This window comes from Gorilla gorilla, chromosome 1 (genome assembly GCF_029281585.2).
Source record: "Gorilla gorilla gorilla isolate KB3781 chromosome 1, NHGRI_mGorGor1-v2.1_pri, whole genome shotgun sequence".
NCBI classification, from domain to species: Eukaryota; Metazoa; Chordata; class Mammalia; order Primates; family Hominidae; genus Gorilla; species Gorilla gorilla.
This window is the reverse complement of record NC_073224.2, coordinates 205060686-205074088: the sequence shown is the minus strand read 5'-3', so window position 1 is coordinate 205074088 and position 13403 is coordinate 205060686. Positions and strand designations below refer to the sequence as shown.

Sequence of the window (13403 nt, the reverse complement as noted above, 5' to 3'; positions counted from 1 at the left end):
AGGGGGAAAATGAGTTATATTAGAGCAACGCTCCTATATTTTACCATAATTATATTTTGATAAGCTAAAATATACATTGTAATTCCTAGTGCAATCACTAAGAAAGTAACTCAAATTGTATAGTAAAAAATTAACAAATAAATGTAAACGGTACACTAAAATATTTATTGATTTAATACAAAAGAAGACAGTAAAGAAGGAACAGAGGATCAAAAAATAATATGACAGTCCAACCACATCAATAACCACATTAAGATGTGAAAGTCTGGCATGGTGGCTCATGCCTGTAATCCCAGAACTTTGGGAGGCCAAGGTGGGTGGATCACTTGAGCTCAGAAGTTTTGAGACCAGCCTGGGCAACATGGTGAAGCCCCATCTCTACAAGAAATACAAAAATTAGCCAGGCATGGTGGTGTGTGTCTCTAGTTCCAGCTACTTGGGGAACTGAGGTGGGAGGATTGATTGAGCCTGGGAGGTCAAGGCTGCAGTGAGCCATGTTCACACCACTACATTGTAGCTTAATGACAGAGCAAGACCCTTCCTCAAAAACAAATTAAATAAATAAAATAAAACATGAATGGACAAAACACTCATTCAAAAGGCATAGTGATAAGATAAAGCAAAAAAAAAAACCATTAGATGCTGTCTACAAGAGACATACCTTAAATCTGAAACACAAACAGTTGAAAGTAAAAGAATGGGGAAAAGATATACTATGCAAACTATACCATGAGAGAATTTTCCAGAATTGATGAAAAACATGAATCCACAGATCTATGGAGCACACACATGAACATATCATAGCAAAACTGCAGAATAATAAAATCAAAGCAAGATCTCAACAGCAACCTGAGAGAAATTAAAACTACCTACAAAGACAATCAGGATGATAGCAGACTCCTTAACGGCAACAACAGACAGATGACAAAAGAATATCTTCAAAACACTGAGAGAAAATAAATGTTAAGCTAGAATTCCCACAATAAGCTAAACTGTATCAAACAGTATGGGTAAAATATATTTTTTGTTAAAGTCCAAGTTTGCTACTAACAGATATTCACTGAAAAAATTACTAAAGAATATACTTTAGGAGGAAACAATGAGATGTAAGGAGGTAAAGTGAGGAGTGAAAAAGGTAGAGATGTGAGTACATACAATCAAGAGCTAATAATATAAAAAGTAACAATAATAATAGAGACTAATTTGACAGGTTAAAAGGTAGAACTAAAATACTGGGCAATAAGTCCACATAAGAAGGGAAGAAGTCAAGGAAATTAAAGTGTCCTAAGATCACTTAAGTATTTGAGGTGATGAGTATGTCAATTCACTTGATTTCATTATTCCATATTGTATTCATAAGTCATAACATTACTTTATACCCCATAAATATATACACCCACAATTTGTCAATTTATAATAAAAATTAAAAGTAAAATAGGCCAGGAGCGTTGGCTCATGCCTGTAATCCCAGAACTTTGGGAGGCCAAGGCAGGCGGATGACGAGGTCAGGAGATCGAGACAATCCTGGCTAACACAGTGAAACCCCGTCTGTACTAAAAATACAAAAAAATTAGCCAGGCGTGGTGGCGGGCGCCTGTAGTCCCAGCTACTCCGGAGACTGAGGCAGAAGAATGGCGTGAACCCAGGAAGCGGAGCTTGCAGTGAACCGAGATCATGTCACTGCACTCCTACCTGGGCGACAGAGCGAGACTGTCTCAAAAAAAAAAAAAGAAATTAAAATAATAATAATAATAAGTAAAATAAATGCTGAAAGAAATCAAAGAAGAACTGAATAAATGGAAACACATCCAATATTCAAGGATAATAATACTTAATATTGTTAAGAATACAATACTCCATAAATTAATCTACACATTCAGAGCAATCCCTTCAAATTCCCAACTATATTTTTTATAGAAATCAACAAGCCTACCCAAAATCCATGTGTATATGCAAAGGAAACACAAAACACAAAGCAGTCTTTAAAAGGAGTAACAAAATTGTATAATTTCAGCTTACCAAAATCAATCCTTACCACACAGTTACAGCAATCAAAGCATGTGGTAATAGCATAAAGATAGGTTCAAGCAGACCAATGGAATAAATTTTAAGGTTCATTAATAAACACATGCATTTATGGTAAATTGGTTTTGAAAAAGGGGCCAAGAAATTTCAATGAGGACAGAAAAGCCTTTTCAACAAATGATGCTGGGAAAATTGGATATCCGCATTCAAAAACATAAAGCTGGACCCCTAACTTGTATCACACATACACACACACACACACACACACACACACTACTCAAAGTGGGTCATACACCTAAATATAAATGTTAAACTACAAAATTCTTAGGAGAAATATTAGAGTAAATTTTTGTGATCTTGCATTAGACAAAGATTTCTTAAATTTTACACCAAAGCACAATCAAGAAGAGAAAAATTGATGAATTATGCATCATCAAGTCTAAAATGTTTTGTTCTCCAAACAACAACACAAAAAATATAAAAATACAAATTACTGAATAGTGGAAACCACTCCTGCTGACACCTTGGTCAGATTTCTAGCCTCCAGAATTGTGAGAAAATAAATTTTTGTTGCCAAAAAAAAGAAGAACAAGAAGGGAAGAGGTCATCAAAATCAGAATGTCGGCCAGGTGTGGTGGCTCATGTCTGTAAACCCAGCACTTTGAGAGGCCAAGGTGAGTGGATCACCTGAGATCAGGAGTTGGGAACCAGCCTGGCCAACATAGTGAAACCCCGTCTCTACTACAAATACAAAACAGTTAGCCAGGTGTGGTGGTGCACACGTGTAATCCCAGTTATTCGGGAGGCTGAGGCAGGAGAATCGCTTGAACCCGGGAGATGGAGGTTGCAGTGAGCAGAGATCTAGCCACTGCACTCTGGCCTGGGCAACAGAGCCAGACTCCGTCACACACGCACACACACACACACACACACACACACACACACACACACACACACAAAATCAAACTGTCCTATGGTCTCTGTATTGTTTAGGAGGAGCACAGAAAAAACTGTCAGCTTCAGACGTTAAGTCAAATATGCATATGAAAATTATAAGGGTAACCACAAAGAATAAAATAGAATATATAACAACTAAACCAGTGTGGGATTTGGTGGGGAGAAGAATAAAGAAAACTCAAACCAAAAGGAGGCAGCAAAGGAGCAGGAAAGCATCAGTCCAAAGGCAAGATAAATAGAAGGCACAAAATAAGATGACAGAAATAAACCCAAGGGTTAGGGCTAGGGTCATCACACTACCCTAGGTTTAGGCCAAGGGGTAATCACAGATAATTTGTAATCACAATAAATATAAATGTACTAAACTCTCAAGCAATTATCAGAATGGATACAGGTAAAATGTAGCTATAACTATTTTCAAAAAATATACCTGAGACATAGACAAAAAGCTTTAAAGTAAAAGATGGAAAAAGGTGTTTTAGGCAAATACTAAACAAAAAAAAATAGACTGAAGAGGAAAAAAGTATTATGAGACATAATAGGGTGACATCTCTAGTGCTTTAAACTTATTTCATCTTCTATAAAGCAAGAATAAGAAGTCATACCTCCAGGCTAAATATGTCAAGTATATGTGATGTTAGATAATGCAAAGTGCTAAGAAGAAGGAGAAACAGCAGGAGGAAGAAGACGGAGAAGACCTCAACAATGACAGTACAGGGAAGGGGAATAGGAAATGTTGGAAAGGGAGCATTAAATTAAAATTTTAGGGCATTTGGGAAAAGACCTGAAAGAAGTTAGGAAGTGATCCATGGGAGTGGCTGGGAAGGGGACATCCAGGCAAAGGTAGTGGCAAATGCAAGGGCCCTAGGGAGTCTAGTGTGGCTGGAGTGGGAGGGAGGGGAACAGCCTTAGGAGAGGAACTCAGAGGCAGCTCCACTCCAGCGAGGTCACCAGGTCATGAAGGCCTTGAAAGCCATGGTTAGATTCTTGATGTTTACTCTGAGCAACGTGAGGGTTTTGAACAGAAGAGCGAGTGTGATTGTAGTTTTTAAAGATCATGTGGGCTGTAATGAGAGAGGATGAAGTGGAGCAAGAGCAAATACAGGAGACCAACTACAAGGCAGTGCCATCGTCCAGACAAAAGGACATGGTGCCTGGAAGAACCGGTGGCAGTGGAGATGGTGAGGAGTGGTTGGATCCTGGATATATTTTAAAGGTGGGACCAGCAGGATCAGCTGAAGGATTGGAGGTGAGTTGTGAGAGAGAGAAAGTGGTCAAGACTGACTTCAGGCTTTTAAACCAGAGCCTCTAGAAGGACAAAGTTGCCATTATCTGAAATGGAGAATTCAGAGGATAGAGAAGCAACTGCGGCAGCCAGGGGCGGGAGGGGATTGTGGAGGGTGTGTGTATCAGCAGTTTAGTTTTGGACATCTTAAGTTTGAGATGTCTACTAAACATCCAAATGAGATTTCAATACACAGTTAGACATATATGCCTGGCATTTACAGGAGAGTTTGGGCTGGAGATATACATTTGGTAGTCATCAGGCTCTCAGCCATGAGCCCAGACAAGATCACCTAAGGAGTAGGTATAGAGAGAAGTCCAGGGACTGAGCCCTAGAAAACTCCAGTGTTTAGATCCTGGGGAGTTATAGAGGCACCCAAGACGCAGACTGAGGATAAGCAGCCAGGGAGGGAATCTAGGAGAATGTAGAGGGTGTGGTGTCCTCCAAGCCAACCAAGTAAAGTCTTTCAGGAAGGAAGGAGTCTTCAACTGTGTTACATGTGGCTGATGGGTGAGGTAAAATGAGGGCTAAGCATTAACTCGTGGGTTTAACAACATAGGCTGGTCTGATGTAAAAAGAGAGCTGTGCCAATCAGATTTCCTGGTTCAGGCAATGGAACAAAGGAATACTGAGAGACTGCAGCAGTGAACAATGAGAGCCAATGTGGACAGTCTTTTGCATTGCATTTTTTCCCCAGCATACAGTAAAAATAGCTAACCTTTATTGAGTGCTGGCTATGTGCCAAGAACACTATTATGATGCCTATTTTTAAAAAGGGAAAGTGGGGCTCAAAAAAAGTCAAGTAACTTGCCCCAGGTCACTCAGCTGGTAAGTAGCCAAGCTGGAATTCAACCCCATCTCACGTGTTTAATCACTAAACGCTGCTGCTTCCGTCTAATTAAGGGGAAAGTCTACACTTAGATATGGAACTCACATTTATAAAATGCCATTTTCGGGCCAAGTACCTTGTGTTTGCATACATTTTCTCACTGAACTCTCAAAAACCCCTGCAAAATAACTGTCTCTACCATTGCCATTTTAAAGATGAGAAACGGAGGTGTTGAAAAGTAAGGTCTCTTGCTGGTGGTTCCTCAGGACAGAGGGGTAAGGTGGCAGAATTCAGGCCCAGATCATGTCTGAGACTGCAGCTTGGCCTGCGCCCTGTCTGTACAAATCAATTCTACCTTTTTTTTTTTTTTTTTAAGACAGAGTCTCACTGTGTCGCCCAGGCTGGAATGCAGTGGCACCATCTCGGCTCACTGCAAGCTCCGCCTCCTGGGTTCACGCCATTCTCCTTTCTCAGCCTCCCGAGTAGCTGGGACTACAGGCACCCGCCACCACGCCCGGCTAATTTTTTATATTTTTAGTAGAGACGGGGTTTCACCGTGTTAGCCAGGCTGGTCTTGATCTCCTGACCTCGTGATCCGCCCACCTCGGCCTCCCAAAGTGCTGGGATCACAGGCGAGAGCCACTGCACCCGGCCAATCCTACCTTTTACATGGGGGCAAGGAGGGAGCAATCAGGCCTGTGAAGAGCCCCAGGGCACTGGCATTGCCCTTACAAGCTCATCACTTTGAGGACACTTGGTGGGTTTTAAGGCTGTGATTCTCTGAGACTCCCAGCCTGAGTCAGCTCCAGGAGTCCTAAGGCAGGTTTCCCAGTTTCCCCAGAGCCAGGCCTGAGCTCTCTCCACAGGCAGACCCTCTGATTTTAAGTCCTAAGCTGAGCATGGGACTGAATCCCTTTTTCACTCTTTCCTCCAGGCATACTGGGCCTCTCCCTACCTGGCCAGTGGTGAGGGAACGGCTGTAGCCAGGGATGGAGCTCCGGGGGTGGATCCGGGGTGGGACACAGCAGCTGGAAAAGGGCAAAATGCCGGAGTCAGAACAGTGGACTGCTAGGAGGTGGGGGAGGGGAGATAATAGCGCTGGGGCCCCTGAGTAAGTCCTATTCCTCAGAACCCCCAAAGAGAGATCCCTTAGGAGACCCTGGGTAAAGAGACTCCCAAAGAGGCACCAGAGAAGGACTCCCACCAAGACCCTCCCTTTACATGGAGTGGAGTGAGACACCCCAGTTGAAACCTAAGCAGGACTACCTGACTGGCACCCACTCTACACACATCTCCCACAGGAGTCCAGCATCAGCCTCCTGACCCCGCACCCCCCGGCCCTCCCTGTCCTTACTTGATCCTGGCCTGGTCCACGCTGGAGGAGCGACGGGTGGTGAAGCGTCGGGCGACTGCTTTGGGAGATGTCTTGGGGCTGCCGTCTGAGTCTCCGCTCTCCTCATCCCCCATGGCTTTGATGTAGCTGCCGCTCCGCATCCTGCGGCAGGGGATCTCCCCATCCTTGCCACCAGTGGGGTAACCCCCCCAGTCATCTTGCGGCACCTGCAGGAACAGGGGTCTCTGTCTCTCAGACATGACCCTAGTAAATCTAGAGGCCAGGACTCTTTCCCCACTGCCAGTGGGAGATGCCCTGCCCTGGCTTGAACAGGCACACTCAGGTACATGCAGAGGCAGAAGGGGAGGTAGGGTCTCAGGCTGTCCCCCTCCCTTACAAGAGACACCTCGTCATCCTCCACAGGCCTTCTGCACTTAATTAAGGGCCACCTAGAGAGTCTGAGGGAGTGACATGGCAGGCGTCAAGCGGTTGATGATCAGAGGCCAAAGTGACCTGTGTCAATCCCATGCCCGGCAGTCAGGCATCACCTGACCTCAGTCAACCTTCTACCCCTCCTTCTCCTTCATCCTTTTAACCTGCTTACATTCCAAATCCTCTCTCCTTCCCCGCTGTGGGGAGCCACAGAGGGCTTCATGCAGGGGAGTGACATCAGATTTGTGTTGCAGAAAGAGCTCTCCCACAGTCCAAACAGAGGCTGGATTGTGGAGGGCCAGGAGCAGGGCAGAGGCTCAAGTGGCGAGAGGACGACCAATTAGGAGGCTGATGCTGTTATCCAGGCAAGAGATGATGAGGCCTAAATTAAGACAATGACAATGAGGGGGAAGAGGAGGAGATGGAAATGAGAGGTGTTAAGGAGCATCAGTGAGCCTGATTAGACGTGGGGGATGAGGGGGCGGGAGGAGTCGAGGATGACTGCCAGGCTGCTGGCTGAGGACCTGGGGGAGGGTGCTGCCGCTCACTGAGCCATAGAACCCCAGAGAAACAAGTCTGGGGAAAGGTGGTAGGGTCGGGGTTGAGCACCTTGAGCTTGGCATAGAACTGTTGAGCAGGTGGTTGGATGTTTGGTTCTGGGATTCAGTGGGGAGATCGGGGCTGGAGGCGGACATGTGGGAGTCATGGGCGGCAGCTGAATCCATAGCAGTGAATGAGACAGCCCAGGGGAGAGAAGAAGAGAGATGAGCAGAGATCCACTGACATTTAAAAAGGGACTGTGAAGAAAGGAAGAGGAGCCTGTGAAGTCACCTGAGAAGGAGTGGGCAGAGGGGTAGGAGGGAAGTCAGGAAAATGCCATGTCATAGAAACAGGAGACATTTCAAGAATAAAAGGAGTCGATTATGTCAAATGCCACAGTGCGTTCAGAGGTTAGTAACTCAGGCTCGGGAGTTAGAAGATCCATGTGCAATTCTGGCCCCATCACTTGCTGGATAGGTGAACTTAAGCAAAACGGATTAACCTCTAAGTGTCAGTTTCCTTGTCTGCGAGTTGGTCATGATACTTATGCCTACATCAGAGGGTTGGTGGCAAAGATAAATGAGCCAATAGAGAGTTTCCAGGACATAGAAAGTGCTCAATAAACGGTAACAATTATTATAGGCACTGAAAAGTAGCTTTTGAAGATAGCTCTCAAGAGATCATCTGTGGCCACTGCCAGGGCATGTCAATGACAGGGAGTTTGGAAATCAGACCACAGTGAGGGGAGAATTGAAGGGAAGTGAAGAGTAGGTGTCTATGCTCTAAGAACTTGATTATGAAGGACATGGAAGGTGGGATGGGGCTGCAGAAATATTTTTTAGGATGCAAGCGACTTTGGACACGTTTTCAGAATGATGGAAAGAGCCAGTAAAAATAGTCTTTAAACCTCAGAAGGGAGAACAGTTCAGGGGTGGAGGGGGTCATGATGAGATGGGATCAAGCCCTGGAGGAAGGATCAGCCTGGGATGGGTGGTCCCAGCTTTTCCTGTGAGCCAAGGAAGGGGACGAGGGTGGCTGGGAATTTGGATGCGTCTAGAGAGATGCTGTCAGGAAGCTGAGGGAGTCCGTGATGTCAGCCTACACTTCGGAAAATGAGGTGTAAGTGAAGACGTGGGGGAGAGGACTGGGGGAGGTAGGGAGGATTTAAAACACTTGTGTAAAGAACAGGTTAAATGGGGTAGGGATGGGAGCTCCAAAAGGGGTACCGCCTCAGGGAGAGCATAGGGTTCAGGGGAAATGTGGAGACTCTGGGGATGAGATGGGGTCCCTTGAAGGAACCCACAGGCAGGAGCAGGGCTCTTCAAGGGGCTGGGGCTCATTTGGATGATGGGAAACAAAGAGATGAGGCTCCATAAAGAAACAGGGGCTCAGAGTGGACAGAGGGATTCTGGAAAAGGCTTAAGAGAAAGCTGGTACCCAGTGGGAGAAACAGGGCTTCGACAATCAGATCGGGAGGCCAACAAAGACACCTGGCCTTATGGGGCCAGCCTCCCCTGCTTTTGTACCAGGGGAGTGCGAGGCTGTCTGGAGGGTCCCTATAGCCCTTTGGTTCTTCCCCACATGGACTCAGACTTCCCAGTCCTCAGATGCCCTGGAACTCCAGACCGGAGGGATCATTCCCCTTCCCCATTCTCTACAGAGAGCAGCAGGCAGGTGGAGAGAGGCAGGCCAGCAGATGGGAAGGCCATACTGCAGGGTTCCCATTCTAGCCACTGCAGAGCTCCTCTGCAGGACACTGTGAGGTGCATGTTAAAAAGGAAGCCCCCAGGGAGGTCAGGGCAGCCCAAGAAGCAGCAGGGAGCAGCGAAATGGCAACAAGTCTTCAGGGATGGCAAGGAATCAGCTATGGGGGAGAAAGGATGGGTGCTACCTCCCTGCACCCTTCAGTTCCCAGCTTAGAGCACCTCCCTACCCAGGGAAGGGGCAAACCAGGCCAATCCAGAAGTCCCTTCTTGCTTGCACTGTGGCCCTATGTGCTCCCTTGGGCCTTCATGAGTTCTCCAGGAGAGCCCTAACTTGTGCGCAACTTACCCAGCAACGCCAATGTCCCACAAAGACACACACGGCCTCTATTCTCCATACCTTTGAACATGCTGTATAGTCTCTTCCCAATACACATTTAGCCAGCACTCAACAACTGCAACTCCTCCACTGAGATTCAGCTCAGGGGACATTCCTCACCCAGGTCAGTGAGGTGTCTCCTCTGTGTTCCCAAGATGCCCAGGGCTCTCCCCTATCACAGCCTCATCACACTGTATTCTATCTGCTTCCTTGTCTATTCCCACTCTACACTGTGAGCTCCTCACAAGCAGCATCTGTATCTTCATCTTTGTATCCACAGCACCCAGAAAACGCTCATTGAATAAATAGATCTGTATCAACTATGTGGAATGCGGAAATACACTGGACCTCCAGAACTTGTATCGACTTTTTCTCCTAAAATTATGGCAGGACTTAAGAAAACGATGTGGGCTGGATGAGGCTGGGGTGAAGGCTCCATAAAAAGTAGGAATCAGAGCTCCTGGCCTCACCTGCAGAGACCACAAAGGTGGTGAGACAAGATGAGAACAGCATGCCAGCTATCACCTGCACCATCCACTCCCAGGAGGCCCTGCTTGAATTGTATCAGGGCTGAAACCCAGTTTGTCCCCCAGCCTAGGAAAACACATGAGACACATGAAACTCCCAGGACCCCTCCACAGCTTCGGCTGTCCCACCACCGGTACCCCGGAATGACAAACCTCAGCAGAGGCACATTCTAGAAATAACTGATCTTCATATTCAAACATGTGGGCCATCTGGATTATAGCAGAAAAGAGGGCTGGAGAAGGCTTTGGGGCAGGAGAACTGCTTTCCAACTGCCGACCTTCAATCTTGAGAGCAGCTACAACTAAGGTGCACCTCTCTACCCTGTCTACTGCCTGCCCTCAACTTCATTATGCCTCCAACCTCCAAAGACAGAGATCAGCACAGCCTGTCCAAAACAGTAGGTCAAGGGAAAGTCTCTAGGGACAGACACATCATTAGAACAGAAGGGCCCCTTCATTGCACAAATGGGGAAAGTGAAGCCCCAAAGGAGTTCAGAGTGACCCAATGGGGCAGGGCAGAGCCTCCCTACACCCAGGCCCTCCATCACAGGGACAGCTGGCTCCCACCCAACCCTTTCCACTGCTCCCTAGTTGACAAGACTGGTGAAGGCTAAGGACTCTGTTCCCCAACCCCAAAAAAGCCTCACCTGCAGATAGTGATAAGTCCTGGCTTTGGCCTTGGTCTCCGGACCCAGGAGCCCCTTGCCTGGCCCGGCCCCCGGGTATCCATCCCGGCCCTGGCTGACCATCATGGTATGCCAGGCACTTCGCTTGACCGACTGTCCATCCAGTGACATGGACATGCCAGTGCAGGCAAGGCAGCGGCCTTCCGACCCGCCCGAGCGCCCCTTGAAGCTTAAGTCCCGGTAGGACCCATCTGGACCCTCCAGGCAGAAGGGACCACCAGGCTCCCCAGGGGGCCTCCCACCCGCCAGGAAGCCGCTATCACTGTCCAAGTTGTCATCGGAACTCCACCAGCCTGTGGACTTGGCCTGGTGCCGCCCATCCCCCTTGCGGTCCTTGCTCTTGCTCCTCTTGCCGTGCCGGGACTGGTGGTGGTGGTGATGGTGGTGGTGATGGTGGTGATGGGAGGTGTGGGGGCCTCCGGAGCCCGGGCCAGGGTAGCTGTCTCCTCCAGAGCCACCTCTTCCCTCAGCCTTGGGCCCATTATAGTCCCGCTTCCCCGGCGCCTCCAGAGAGTGGGACTTGGCAAAGAGCTTCTGCACAGAATGAACCAGGTGCCGGATGCGGCTAGGGCTCTCACTGCGGGGCTCTGGGGCAGTGCCAGTCCCTGGCGCTGGCCCGGGCCCTGCCCCTGCTGGCCCTCGCTGGTATGGTAGTGTGTGGAAGCCATCTTGTTGAACTGGCAACTGCTTTTCAAACTGATCCAGGAGTGTAGGAGGCAGGCGGGGGGCACCCTTGCCCTGTGGGTGGCCCACACAGTCTTCACAGGTGTCGAAGGGGCCCTGGCCAGGGTACATCCTGGGGAAGGTGCTGCTACCCCCCCCAACCCCGGCCCCCACTGGACCTCCCTCAGGGCCTACCGACGGCCCCTCACTCAGGCTCAGGGGCCCTTCAGGAGAAATGTGTCCCAGGCCAGCTCTCGGGGCACAGAAGCGGGGCTCGGTGGAGAAGGCCTCCCCGGAGCCCAGCAGGTATGGGGCCCTGGCAGCAGGGCCCACGTCCATATGCTGTTGGTCAGCAAAGCGGGCTGGGCGGGGATGGCTGCCTCGGTCGCCATGGTAACCCCTCATGGCCTCAGCAAAGGCTCTTCATAGTCTTGGGGGCCAGGCCCCAGGAACCTCCTAGAAAAATAGGGAGAAAAGGTATTTGAATTGAACAGGCCTCTTCACCTAAAACCATCTTTTATTAGGCATCCTTGTATCCCTTTAGGTAATACATATCAATTTATTATGATTAATCACACTATCCTCCAACAAATGGACTAAAAAGTCCTTTAAATGGTCATAATAGACATAGACACTCAAGGGCACAAAATAATCGCATCATTCAATGAATGCTGCAAATCTGATAAATACTTATTCACAAGAGGATATTCCCTCAGTCAAATGGGTTTTTAAATGTCCTTAGAGACTGGGCACAGTGGTTCACACCTGTACTTCTAGCACTTTGGGAGGCCAAGACAGGAGGATCACTTGAGCCCAGCAGTTCGAGATCAACCTGGGCAACCAAGAAAGACCCTGTCTCTACAAAACAATTTTTTAAATTAGCCAGGTGTGGTGGCATATGCCTGTAGTCCCAGCTACTTGGGAAGCTGAGAAGGGAGGATCACTTGAGCACAAGAGCTCAAAGCTGCAGTGAACTATGATTGTATTATACCAATGCACTCCAGCCCAGGCAACAGAGCGAGACCTGGCCTCTAAATTTATATATATATATATTTGTTTGTTTTTATATTTGTAAATGTATATTAATAAATATTTACAAATGCATATATATTTTTATATATACATAGAAATATTTTTATATATACATATATATACACATTTATGTGTAAATATATAGATATACTTTGGGATGTGTGTGTGTGTGTGAATATATCCTTAGATTACCAAAAACAAAAGCATACCCAGGGAGACATAAACTATTCAAAGAAACCAGTCTTTAGGTGAACTAGCTTTTAACAAGCTGGCATTAGGCAAATAGATCCACAGCCACATCTCTACTCCAACCCTGCCCTACACCCCACTGTTGCAAGAGCCAGGCCTCAGGGTCACAGCTCCCAGCTGCTGTGAACAAAGAGAACACTGGACCCAAATCTACATATCCAGCACCATCCCACAGAAAAATTCCTCCCCTTCCTTCCACACCCTGTGCATTCCATCTGGCTGCAGGCTCATTCTCCCTCCCCTGCGGACTGAAATAAGGAGAATCTGAGATGACTCTTCCTCCTTCCTCTTCTGGGTTCCAAATATTTTCCCTATGAAATTACCCTTTTTGCCTTTTACCCCCACCCTCCATTCCCATTCCACTGGAGGGGAAACATGAAGGAGGAAAATCCATAAAGAAGAAGAACAGCGGCTACACACAGTAGCATCTGAATCCTAAACTGGGATTGGAACCCAGGAGTTCCTCCTCCCAGGAACAGAGGGAAGGCAAGGCAGGAAAGCGATGGAGAAAAAACTCTGGAACCGGTGCTCCTGGCCCCCATCCCAGGCTTGCCAAGGCTACAGGACAGAGAGGTCAGCTCTCAGCAAGAGCTGCCTCCAATCAGGACTCCAGGAGCTGCCAGGATAGGAGCTACGGCAGGAGGGAGTGACAGCAGGAGGGACAGGGACAGAGGAGCCGGCAGACGGTGCCCTCCCTCATCCTCGACCAGGCTCCTGGGCCATCTGCTGACTAGGAGGGATGACAGCCTCAAAGGCTCCAGAC

General features: G+C 47.8%; 1 protein-coding gene across 4 annotated transcripts in view; it reads right to left on the bottom strand.

Annotated features, from left to right (window-relative positions):
- DLGAP3 (DLG associated protein 3) overlaps positions 1 to 13403 on the bottom strand; it is a 76482-nt gene that overhangs the window by 39876 nt on the left and 23203 nt on the right. For all 4 annotated transcript variants that reach the window (XM_004025429.5, XM_063700495.1, XM_063700494.1 and 1 more), the window contains 3 exons: positions 10658 to 11815; positions 6451 to 6656; positions 6052 to 6124 (listed from right to left, as the gene is read on the bottom strand). In XM_004025429.5, the coding sequence (XP_004025478.3) occupies positions 6052 to 6124; positions 6451 to 6656; positions 10658 to 11764 (1386 nt within the window). In that variant the 5' untranslated portion in view covers positions 11765 to 11815. The remainder of the gene's footprint in view (positions 1 to 6051; positions 6125 to 6450; positions 6657 to 10657; positions 11816 to 13403) is intronic.